Source organism: Ursus americanus, chromosome 22 (assembly GCF_024610735.1).
Source record: "Ursus americanus isolate L20-20 chromosome 22, mUrsAme1.1.p, whole genome shotgun sequence".
Lineage (NCBI taxonomy): Eukaryota > Metazoa > Chordata > Mammalia > Carnivora > Ursidae > Ursus > Ursus americanus.
In genome coordinates, this window is record NC_142148.1 from 10142957 (window position 1) to 10154994 (window position 12038).

General features: G+C 51.3%; 1 protein-coding gene across 2 annotated transcripts in view; it reads left to right on the top strand.

The window, feature by feature from the left end:
• The first annotated feature begins 1157 nt into the window (after positions 1-1157).
• NFATC2 (nuclear factor of activated T cells 2) overlaps positions 1158-12038 on the top strand; it is a 149445-nt gene continuing 138564 nt past the window's right edge. Inside the window, exon 1 of one of the 2 annotated variants that reach the window (XM_045808462.2) lies at positions 1158-1555. In XM_045808462.2, coding sequence (XP_045664418.1) covers positions 1486-1555 — 70 coding nt within the window. In that variant the 5' untranslated portion in view covers positions 1158-1485. The remainder of the gene's footprint in view (positions 1556-12038) is intronic. The other variant, XM_045808463.2, reaches the window with a different exon arrangement.

The window sequence follows — 12038 nt, forward strand, 5'->3', positions numbered from 1 at the left end:
CCCAGCAAGGCTCTCGTGGGCCGAGGCCTGGAAAGCAGAGTGGTCCCACAGATGGAGCCAGCTCTTTTCAGTGCTCTGAAAGTTCCAGTCTGTCTGTGAGGGGGTGGGGGTGCCGGTGAGTCACCAGCCTCGGTGCTACCCACAGTTTGATCAACAGTATCTGCAGTGGCCACTTTCGAAGCTGCCTTTCTCTCTGTGGGCCCAGAGTCTCCCAGCCGGCGTGCAGGGGACGAGGTCGAGCTGGGCTACACTTCGAAAGAGCATCTTGACAGCTGCACTTCCCCCCTCCCACCTGCCTCCTGGGGTCTGTGGCCCATTGATGGGAGCCACGCGTGGCATCCCACGGACCTTCTTCTGGAGAGTGTGCAAAGTTCATGACATCCCTTCCTTTTATTTTCCTGTTTATTCAGAGCATGTGTAAACACATGGGTTGCCTGGTTCCCGCGTCTCTTTGGCCATTTCATTATTGCTGGAGCCTCTGAGCATCACTGGAAACCTTGGGTTTTCTAAATGAATCTAAAAATAAACTCTTCGAGAAAAAAAAATCTTGGAGTTGGAGAGTTGACACAAGGCACCGTTATTTATTTCTTTTCCCTCCTCCCCCTCCTCCCCTCCCCCTCCTCTCCCTCCTCCCCACCATTCCCTCCCAAGACAAAAAATTTGGGCAGCCAGAGGAGCCCCGAGGGACATGGAAGGGCCCCTGGGTCAGGGTCTAGGGGCCTTGACCACCTGGGCTGTTGGTTTGAGCCCTGGGCAGCTGGCTCTGGGGGAGGCCCGCCTGCAGAACGGGGGGCTTGGGCGTTGTGGGGGCGCGGTTTGCTAAGAGCTGCGGTGGGGCTAGGGAAGGCGCTGGCCGGGCAATCCTTGCAGACGGCCGCAGAGCTCCTGCAAGCCCCCACCCCTTCTCCTCGCCTCTGCTCCCTCTCCCCGACTTTTCTCCCGAACAATCAGGGACTTGTGCTGGCGGCCGAGGGAGCCACGGAGCTGGCTGGCCGCGGAGGAGGCGACGTCATGGATTCCTGAGTGTGAAGTTTGCAGGAAAGCCCTTAGTTTTGGAGATGGCCGGGATCCAGCGGTTTCCATGGCGCTGGATAAACAGGAGGAAACAGTGAGGGAATCCCGTTATTTTACTGCATTGAAAGCCTATAAACACGGAGCGCGGGGAAGGAAGTCGCGTTCCCTCTCGAGTAAGCCCCAGCGCCCAGCCGTGCCGGGAGCGGGAGCGGGAGCCGGGAGCCGGGGAGCGGGAAGCGGGAGCCGGGAGCTGGGAGACGGAGCCCGAGCCTGAGCCGGGAGCTGGGAGAGCGAGCCGGAGCCCGAGCCGGGAGCCGGGAGCCGGGAGCCCGAGCCCGGAGGCGGCAGGCGCGCAGCTCCCGGGCCGCTCGCAGGCTCCTGGGCCGGGGCAGCCCGGCAAGCATGCTTTAGGGAGGACGGCCCCCACGGCTCTCCCTCTCCCACGGCGCGCCAAGCCCCCATCTCCTCCAGATGCAGAGAGAGGCTGCGTTCAGACCGGGCCACTGCCATCCCCTCCGCATCATGGGGTCTGTGGACCAAGGTAAGCGACTCGCCTTCTGGTTCCGTCTCTTCCTCGCGCCTCCCAGCCCTGTCCCTTCTGCTCCTTCGGGCAGCGCTTTCAGCTCCTGGCTGAGGTCTCGGGGAGGCCCAGGGACTGCGGTCTCCTAGGGGCGCAGGTAGAGGGGGCAGGAGGAGAGGTGCCCTCGCCCTGGCCAAGGAGGGGAGACCGAGGGAGCCGGCTTGAGGCCACTTTGTGGGGGCAGTGAGGCATCCCCACGCGGGATTCCCTAGGCATGTCTGTCATAAGGACTGTCCCCTCCGTGGGACAGTGGGAGAGTTTCGTGCTACTAACCGCTGGCTGCTTAACCGTTTGAGCACTGGGCTTCTGACAGCACATGCCCGGAGGCTGCACCATCATCATCATCACCATCATCATCATCATTTAGCTTTTTTTCTTCTTTTAGGAGAACACGCTTGACATGTTACTATATAATAGATAGAGTAATGAGGATTTTGCTTTTTAACGGTGAACGCAACAGATGCCCTGGGACATTTAAACAACTTTCTTTCCCCCTTTTTTGATGTGCCTGATGGATACAGTCCTCCGGCTCCCCTTTTTAAGTGCAATGTACCATCAGTTTGTTTGGCGATCTGATTACACTCTACTTTCCGTGTTTTGTCTCTCCCCCTCCTCTTGGAGTTAGCCCTGGAATCATACTATTTGGATCTTACGGGAGGGGCTTAACGTATAAGAATATGATATGAAAATAGCCATCTGGTTGGGATTGCGGAGGGCTTTCGGCTGCACGCTAATGAAGAGGGCTTTAAGAGTGGAAACCGGGAAACGTGATGTGTTTTTCAGAGGCTAGCCCCGTCGAGTCGAGCGGGGGGGGGGGGCACTGCCCAGCAGGCAGGACTGCAAGAGTTAAGTGAAATAAATATGCGTAGGAGGAGTTAGCCTCGTGTCATAAAATCGGAGTTGAATGTAGGTTTTGTGCTCTGTGTGGCTGATTAAAGTTCTGGGGGAAAAGAAATGACAATTTCAGTAAATAAACCTGAAGGGATTTTTTTTTTTTTTTTTTTTTTTTTGAAAAGCGGAGTGAAGCCAAATGCCTTGGGTTAGGTAAATGGTGTGCTTTGCCACAGCGGACCTCAGTGACATATAGTTTTAGCTGAGTTGCACGTTTGAAAGCAAGACCCTGCCAGTAGCTTTGAACATTTTTACGGGTACCAGTTTATCCTGTCCTCTGCTAGTGGTCAAGCATATGACAGTAATGGCCACAAGACATTACTAACATGGCATCATCTGTAAAAGCGATACTCTCAGCCAGCTCACAGATCTCTTATGGACACGGATTGGCTTTTACTGTCATACAGACCGAAAGTAGTGTTTGATGTTATGATGGTGGGGGTGGGGACAGACGAATGCCACATTTAGCTCTATTCAGAAAGAGAGAGAGAGAGAGCGTGGAGGGGAAATTGGCTTCTGTTTCACTGTGTGACCTAACACAAGCCTTACATTTTATTGGGGCGGCTACACCTCTGCTCTGGGTTTATGAACTTGCTCCTCTCTGTGCGTATTTTCGGTGTGCTGGTGCGTTGCCTACCCTCCCCGGCCCAAGCTCATGTGCGCAGGGATTGTGAGTATGTGCGTGCCAGTGTGTGTGTATGCATGTGGGAGACAGGGTACCACATTGTTCCCAGCAAACCACACTTGGCAGGCCAAGGCAACTGGGCACACAGAATGCAATTCCAGGCATCAAAGACAGCTGGCATGAGTGGCTTCAGCCGTGTCCTGCGTCGGGGTCTCCTGAGGGAAAAACCTAATGCCCCTTTAAACTCAAACACCGCGCGATCCTAGGAACAGACCTGAAGTGTGCAGGCAGATGGGCGGGGTCAGCAATAGTGAATAGAAGTATTTGCATGGTAAGAAAATACCGACCTTGCTGTGCAGCTCTGGGTCAAGGTCCTGGGAAAAACTGAAGATCTGAAAGAGGTGTGTTCAGTTTTATCGGAAGTGGGATGATGGAAAATATTTTAGGAATAAACAAACCCAGGGTGAGCTCTGCTCACTCCCAGACCCAAACTCCCAGTCTTCTGCTTGGATTAGAATTCCTGTTTGGCCCCATGGCAGCTGTGTGATCTTGGGCAAGTGACTTAACCTCTCTGTGCCTCGGTTTCCACATCCATGAAATGGGGCCAATAATCATGTCTCCCTTACAGGTTGCTGTGAGGTTCAGTGAAGTAACACAAGTAAAGCCCCCACAATGGTGTCATGCTCACAAGTCAGCCCTTGGTAAATATTAGCTGCAATTTCTGTTATATTAAAGATACAAAACAATAACATGGTGACGTTGACTCGGGATTTCACAGCAAAAATTCTTTGAAGAGATGCGGTGCTTTAAATCTCTCAAGGTACTCTTTTAACTTCTTGGAGCTTCCCAGTGGCACAGGGTGGGCTAAGATCATGGCTCCTAAAGCTTGTTTCTCAGCTGCCACAGGGAATGACGATGGTGGTGACCTCGGGGGGTTGTGATGAGCCGCTCATGAAATCGTGCACCCAAAACACTCACCTCCGTGCTGAGCACGAGGTGAACACACACTGCATGTTATTATTGCCTGACAGTTGAGGACCATGAGAGCTACTTTGCCTGAGGCCACACCGCAGGTAGCCGCACAACGCCTGGCGCGCCTTCGTGCGTGCTATGTACAATTATCGTCTCCTTCACGGAGGAAGGAAGCACAGAGAGGTGCGGTAACCAGCCCAGCGTTACCCAGCAGGAAAGTGGTGGAGCCAAAATTTGAATCCAGCCTCTAGACCATAAGCTCTGTGGTCTCTGGAACTCCTTAATATTATCCCAATTCTTTATAACAGCGTTTGACAGATGAGGGAGCGGAGGCAGACCCGACCCTGGTCCTGGGCTCTTTTCGCAGCACCGCGCTGTTCCTTGACGTATCCTGGAAGGGAAAGAGAGCCGTGGGGGAGGAGGGGAAGGGTCCAAGCATCATCATTAGAGTCAGGGAAACTGAGGCAGCAGATCTGTTTCGATTATAGGGTGAATCAGGGAGGGCTTCTTGCCTTGCCTCGGGGGAATGAAGGCGCGATGCTTCCACTTCCACTAGAGGAAGAAGAGTCCCCAGGCGGCCAGGAGGCTCTTAAGCCCAGCACTGCCTTCTGCCTGCACTGGTCAGAGATCCTTCCAAGGGCCCCTCCGCCTGGCTAAGCCCTTCCGTTGCTCCCCCACCAGCCTGCCTCCAGCAAGCCCTTCAGTCTCTCCTTTCCCGAGAACTTCAGAGAGAAGCTCTCATTTTCCCAGATGCTCCTCCAACTACCTTTGTGCAGATTTGCCTTCATTGGATCATACACCCCTTAGGACGGCGCCGGGTCTATTTCTGTGTCTGCGATGGGACCCAGGACACTTCTACATGGGAGAAGTGAGTAGCTTGAGATCTGAGTGATCTGAGTTCAAATCTTGGCTCTGCCACTTGCTAGCTGCATGACCTTAGGCAGGTCACCTCGCTTTCCTGTGTCTCTGTGCCAGATAGAAAAGGATAGCTGTCATATATGTGCAGTAATAGCTAATAACTGAGCGTCAGCCGATCAGAACAGCAGGGGCAGGATCCCGACAGACTCCCCTGCTGGGCCAGATTTTAACCCTTTGTTTGCCGAGTGGCAGGCAAAGTCCCAAGTCAGCAGAGACCCTTCGAGGGGATGACGGCAATTATTTATTAATCTATGGAGAGTTTCAATCTTTTAATAAACAATATGACCCTTTGACTCTCTGGGTTACCCAGTAACTTCAGGCAGCCCCCTCCCCACCCTTTCTGGTTCTCTCCAGCACAATGGGGCTGTCCAGGGGCCGTATCCTCAAAGCCCATCTCAAGCTGAGGCTCTGTCGGTGCCTCTTTGGTGACTCTGGTGCTTCCGTGGCCAGCACCGTCACTGATCCCAGAGTCAGTCTATGTCCAGTCCACTCCTTTGCACACGCGCCATTCGGGCCTTCCCTTGGCCTGTGCCAGCCTCGCCACACCTTTCCTCACAGCCCGCCTCATCCTCGCCCCTGCTTCGAAGCTCCCTTAATCATTGAATTTATTTTTATCAACAATTCTGGAGCATTTACTATGTACCAGTGACCATCCCAGATGCTGGGGAAAGAGTAGTGAACAAGACAGAGCCTGCCCTCGTGAGGCAAACACCAAGCAAGCGACCCCGGGAATATCCAAGATCATTTCAAACAGAGTCAAATGCTAGAGACTCCGATAGGAGAATAGAGCTGTGAATGACCTAGTGTACGCACATATGCATGCATGTGTATGCGTGTGCGCATGTGTGTATGTGCATATGTGTACACGCGAGTACGGTATGCATGTGCGCATATGTGCATCCATGTGTGCACACGCGTGTCCATGCATGCATTTGTGTGTGCACGCCTGTATGTACACGTGTGTGCATGTGTATGTGTGTATGCATGCATGCATGTGTGCATACAAGTATATGTGTATACGTGTGGGTGTATGAGTGTATGCATGCACGAGTACACATGTGTATGTGTATGTGCATATATGTGCGTGTATGTGTATATGTGCATGCATGTGTATTTGTATGCGTGCATGCAAATGTGTATACAGGTATGTGTATGTGTGTGTGCATGTGTATGTGTGTGCATGTATGTGTGTGCATGTGTGTGTATGCATGTATATTTGTATATGTGTGCAGGTGCATATTGTGTATATGTGTGTATGCATGTATATATGTGCGTATGCATGTATGTGTGTGCATGTGTGTGCATGCGTGTATATTTGTATATGTGTGCAGGTGCATATTGTGTATATGTGTGTATGCATGTATATATGTGCGTATGCATGTATGTGTGTGCATGTGTGTGCATGCGTGTATATTTGTATATGTGTGCAGGTGCATATTGTGTATATGTGTGTATGCATGTATATATGTGTGTATGCATGCATGCGTGTATGCATGTATGTGTGTGTATATGTGCGTGTGTGTATCTGTGCACACATGTGTGGTGGGGGGGTATTCGTTTCCTATGGCTGCCATCACAAGTTGCCACAAACTGGGTGGCTTAAAACAACAGAAATCTATACTCTCCCATTTTTGGAAACTAAAAGTTTGAAATCAAGGCGTTAGCAGGGCCATGATCTCTCTGAAGACCCTAGGGGAGGATCCTTTCTCGTCCTTCCAGCTTGGGGCGGCTCCTGGCAATCCTTAGCTGGTAGATGCTTCCCTCCGGTCTCTGCATCTGCTCTCGAGTGCCTTTCTTCCTTGTGTATGTGTGTCCTCTCTTCTTCCGATAAGGATACCAGCCATTGGAGTCCAGCCTTTAGCTCTAATGAGCTCATCCTAACCTGATGACATCTGCAAAGACCCTCTTTCCAAATAAGATCACATTCGCAGGTACCTGGGGTTAGGAATTGAGTGTATTTTTGGGAAAAGACACATTTAACCTACACGGTAGGGATTGCTGATTCAGAGTGAATGGCCCCCTTCCTCTTTAAAAAGATGTCTTTTCACTGCCCTCTGACTGGCATGGGGTCTGCCTATAAAATGTCTCGGGGAAAAGCATCCACGCAGAAGGAGGAGGCCCCAAGGAGAGAGATGTGCTTGGAACATTCGGGGAACGGCAAGAAAGCCTGTATGGCTGGAGGCTGGAATCCAAGGGGGCGGGGGGAGCAGGCTAGAAGAGGAGATCAGGGAGGCAAGCCAGGGCAGGAGCAGTCTGAAGTTCATTCTCGGGGTAATGGGGAGGCACTAGGGGAATTTTAAGTGCACAGGGTGTGGTCTCGTTAATCTTTTCAAAGGATCCTACGGACCATTAAGTGGAGAGCAGCTTCTAGATGTGGTGGCTGGGACCAGCACCGGGCACAGGAGGCGGGGGGAGGTGGTTTCCAGTCCACGGAGGGCTCTCCTCTGTGGTTCTCACACTGTGTTCCCTGGAGCCCGGGGTCCTGCAGGCATGGCCCCTGTCTTTGGCACGGGGGGTAGACGCCATTACTTTTGCGAACAATCCGAACCACTTCAGACGCATCTTCCTCTCGGCCCAGCCTAGATGCCCCACGTGGGCCCCTCCTTCACCCTCAGCTATCCCTGGGAGTCACAAGACATTTTTCAGCGTTTCATCTTGGTCCAAAATGTCCCTTAGCAAATCCGCCCTTAGCTAATAACCGAGGAACAGTGTGACTCAGTAATGAGTATCAGACTTGTGTGGGACAAAACCATTTCCGTGGTGGCATGCGTGACTTGAGAAGTAACATCGCAACCTGAGATGAAGCTCCCCGGGGAAGAGCGATGGCGGCTCCTTGTGCTTCATCGAGGGCAAGGGCAGTGGTTTAGGAGAAAGGTGAGTTTGCAGCTCCCCTGCTAAGGATCAGTTTCGGGAGGCAGAGGGGAACGTGCTAGAAAGCAAGGAATGAAGAGGAGAAACACAGCCAGGACATGCTGGGTGAGCAGGGACCAGGGAGGAGGAGTCAAGAGCCTGGAAGCCAGGGTCTCAAGCTCACATTCATGGGGACACGGGCCAGCTGGGTGGTGGCCAGAGAGCGACAGACTCCCGTGAAGGGGGCAGCTCCTGTTCCACTCCAGCCGACTGGCCCACGTGGGATTACGGACCTGCTGTGGCCAGATCTTCCCGTTTTTTAGGAGACACTAGAAATTGGGATTGTCATGTAAAATCTCCCAATTTATATAAATTTATTTTCTTGTAAAGATTTTATTTATTTGACAGAGAGAGCGAGAGAGAGCACACAAGCAGGGGGAGCAGGAGAGGGAGAAGCAGGCTTCCCACCGAGCAGGGAGCCCAACATGGGGCTCGATCCCAGGACCCCGGGATCATGACCTGAACCCAAGGCACACATTTCACTGACTGAGCCACCCAGGTGCCCCCAAAATCTCCCAACTTAAAAATGTTAGTTTGGATTAAAAAAATGGCCAAGCGGGCCAGACCTAATGTGCCTGCAGGACGGGTTTGGCTAAGCTACAGCAGACCTGTGCTTTCTGCTGCTGTCAGATGGAACGTCTTCTCACATTCCACGCCTGGCTTCGGGTTCGGGCTTTTAGTAGAAGGTCGCTCTCTTAGAGCCTGCACGGTCAACGTCTGCACGGGAGGCAGCTGGCTTCGACACCGATCCTCTCCTGGAGAATTGTCTTCTCACAGCGGAGAAGTCCGGTGCAGGCGTTAAACGACGTTGTCGGTGTCAGATTGGAGTAGAAGTCAGCTCTCAAACTGTCCCCCCGATAAGGAGCTCATTCCCGGAACCGGCTTTGGTGGGAAGGCCGAGTAGAAGGGCACACCAAAAGACTCCGTCATCGAGATGAGTAATATTTTAATGTAAAATTTTAAAAATCAGAATTAATGTCAAAAAGCCCGTGCTGAGCCCAAAATGAAAATAAGGATTTTAAATAAGGACAGGATCGGTATCACTCATCTCCTTTTCGCCTCAGGCTCCGGTGCGGCTCTGCGCGGCACTGTTGCTGCTCATTCTGTCTTTATTAGAATTGTCATAGTTTGCTCACCATGGATCCTTTGTTTTTTTCTGCATTCGTTCTGATTTTTTAAAATATTTTATGGAAATATCATTTCATCGATTGCTGAGTTTTTTGGTGCTCTCTTGAGTCTGGTTCTCTTGTGCCTTATCCGCGTTGCAGGCCTGTAGGAGTCCAACGCATCCATCTATAAATTAAAATAGTAGCGTGTAGGGTGATCATCCCAGGATATTGTTTCTGGAAGCTGGTGAGGGTGTTCCTGCTTTTTTGGATTAGACTTAAAAATGTTTCGGTGTCTGCATTTTATAGTCAAGCTTTATTACAGTGGGGGATGTCAGCGTGCAGAGTTCGTGATGAGAATTTGTGGCTTACTCGTTGTAGTGTGTCATCACGCCTCTCTGCGTCATTTGCACGGCCCGGCGCAAAGTGAAAGTGTGCAGCCCCGTGTTCAAAAATCAAGAATCTTACGACAGCAGAGCCTTAAACCAAGCACAAGGTCCTTCTGAGCACGGGGTCCTGTGATGACAGGTTGTACACCCATGGAGATGGCCCTGGAGGCTACTTGGGTGAGCGTCAAAGAATCCTTGAATATTAGAGCCGGATCGGGGGCTCAGGTATTATCCAATTCATCCCCCCGTTTTATAGATGGAGAAACTGAGACACAGAAAGGCCAGGTGACTTGCTTAAAGGTAGCAGAGTGAGTTAGAGGAAGAACGTGGATTGGATCCTGGGCCTCCCAGCTTGGGGATGTTTCATATTCCACCACTAGGTCACCCCAACCTTGGCCAGACATTTGTGTTTTCTTGCCTGTGGGTGCCATTGACCTTCAGAGAGGTCAGTGGTGGGGGGCAGTGGTGATTGGATTCAAATGTATCAGTATTGTATAATAACCCCAAGCACGTATTTTCTATAACAGGACATATATTCTAGAAGTATTCTTTTCTTTTTTTTCTTTTCTTTTCTTTTCTTTTCTTTTCTTTTCTTTTCTTTTCTTCTTTTCTTCTCTCTTTCTTTCTTTCTTTTTTTCTTTTTTAAATAAAAAGACATGTACAGGCAGAATTTTCCTAAAGTCACTGAGTCAGATGAAATGTTTTTATATAAAAATGATTACAGGTATTGTAACCACGCTAGAGGCTGGGCTGCCAGTTGTGCAAAACACCAGATTTCAGGATATCCCTGACGAGTCCTATTAAGCTGAGGAAAGCGGAGACCCTCCGCTCCTCCTGGTACAAGCTCCTGTTGGATCGATCTCTCAGGGGGAAGCTCTGCTGGGCACTGTTCTTCATTCATTCCTTCAGCTGCCTCTAGGGACTACCTGCCACGTGCTGGGTGCTATTCTAGGATCTGGGGATGTAGCCAGAGTTGCCAGACAGAAATACGAGGTGCCCAGGTAACTCTGAATTTCAAATAATGAATCATTTTTAGCTTAAATGTGTCCCATAAAATATATGCAACATACAGTTAAAAAAACATGTGTTGTTCATCGAAACTCCAAATTTAACTGGGTGCCCTGTATTTTCATCTGCTAAAGCTGACAACCCCAGATAGGCCAGTGAACAGAACAGACACACAGCCCTGCCCGTGTGGGGCTTACATTCAAGTGAGAACAGGCAATCAACAGGTGAACAGATACACAGAGGAGTACAATATACTGCGGAGATAAAGGCTGCGAAAACACAAACGGGCTGCGGGGACAGAGAAGGCCAGGGGGCGCTATTTTTATTGGGGTGGTCACAGACGGGCTCTCTGAGGAGGTGACATTTGAGCTGAGGCATGCACAAAGTGAGGGGGTGGCCTAGCAAATATCCACGGGACAGGAGGTGCAAAGGCCCTGAGGTGGGGGCCGTGCTTGGCATTATCAAGGGACAGGTGGATGAGCAGGGTGGCAGAGGGAGTAAGAGAAGGGGAGAGTGGCGAGAGATGGCAGTCAAAGGGAGCTGGGGCTGGAGGCAGCTGCTCCAGGGCCTTGTAGGCCAACGTGTTTGTATTTAATTCTAAACTTAATGGGAAGCCGCGGAAGGATTTACGGGATCTATATTTTGAAAGGCTGCCCGTGGCTGCTGGACCTAAAGGCAAAGTGGAAGTACCAAGACCAGGGAGGGGCGACTGCAGTTGTCTGGGGACGTGGGTTGTTGGGGCGTGAGAAACGCTTGGGTCTAAGGTTACATTTTGAGGATAGAGATGCCCAGATTTGCTGCGGGTTTGCCTGTGGGTGTGAGAAAATGAGAGGGATCACGGACTACTCCTTGGATTTTGGTCAGAGAGCTGGATGAATGGGGGGGGGTGATGTTTGAGCTGGGAATAGTGGGAGCAGAGAGGTTTCAGAGGGTCACGGGGCTTCGTGTGGACATGGTCACTTTGAGATGCCTGTTGGACACTGAGTGGAATGTTGGGTTGGCCGCTGGACGCATGCCCCCGGATGTAAGGGGAGAGGTCCGGGCTGCGGACGAAGATGAGCTTCTGCCAGGAGGTAGAAACGAGGGCAGAGCTGTGGGTAGTGGGTCCCTCCAGGGCCCACCTGAATGGGCCTCGGGCCTCAGAGCCCAGGACCGGTGCTCCTCTGATATTTGTGTTAGGGTGGAATCAAATTGTGCTGCATTTTAAGGGGAAGCCTAGAAGAGGAAAGGAGGTAACTCAAGTACAGACCAAGGGCAAGGCTACATACGTGTGCCTTTTGTGTGCTGCTGCTGTTTTCAACACCATCACCGAAGGCCACGCTCTCAGTACTCCTTGCCCCCATGGCTACAGGCATTTCCTAATTGGTCATCCTGCTTCAACCCTTGTACCCTGCAATTTCTTCTCCACATAGAACCCAAGCAATTGTTTAAAAACTCGAATGTGGTCTTGTCACGTACTGCCTGAGACTGTTTGGTTGTTCCCCATTGCTCTTATGTCCAGAATTCTCCACATGGTCCCAGGGCCCCACTTACCTGCCAGCCTTCCCTTACAGCTTCTTCAGGTTCCTGAACACCTTCCACTCCAGTCTTCCTTTGGTGGGCCAACACTTCATACTTCCTCCTGC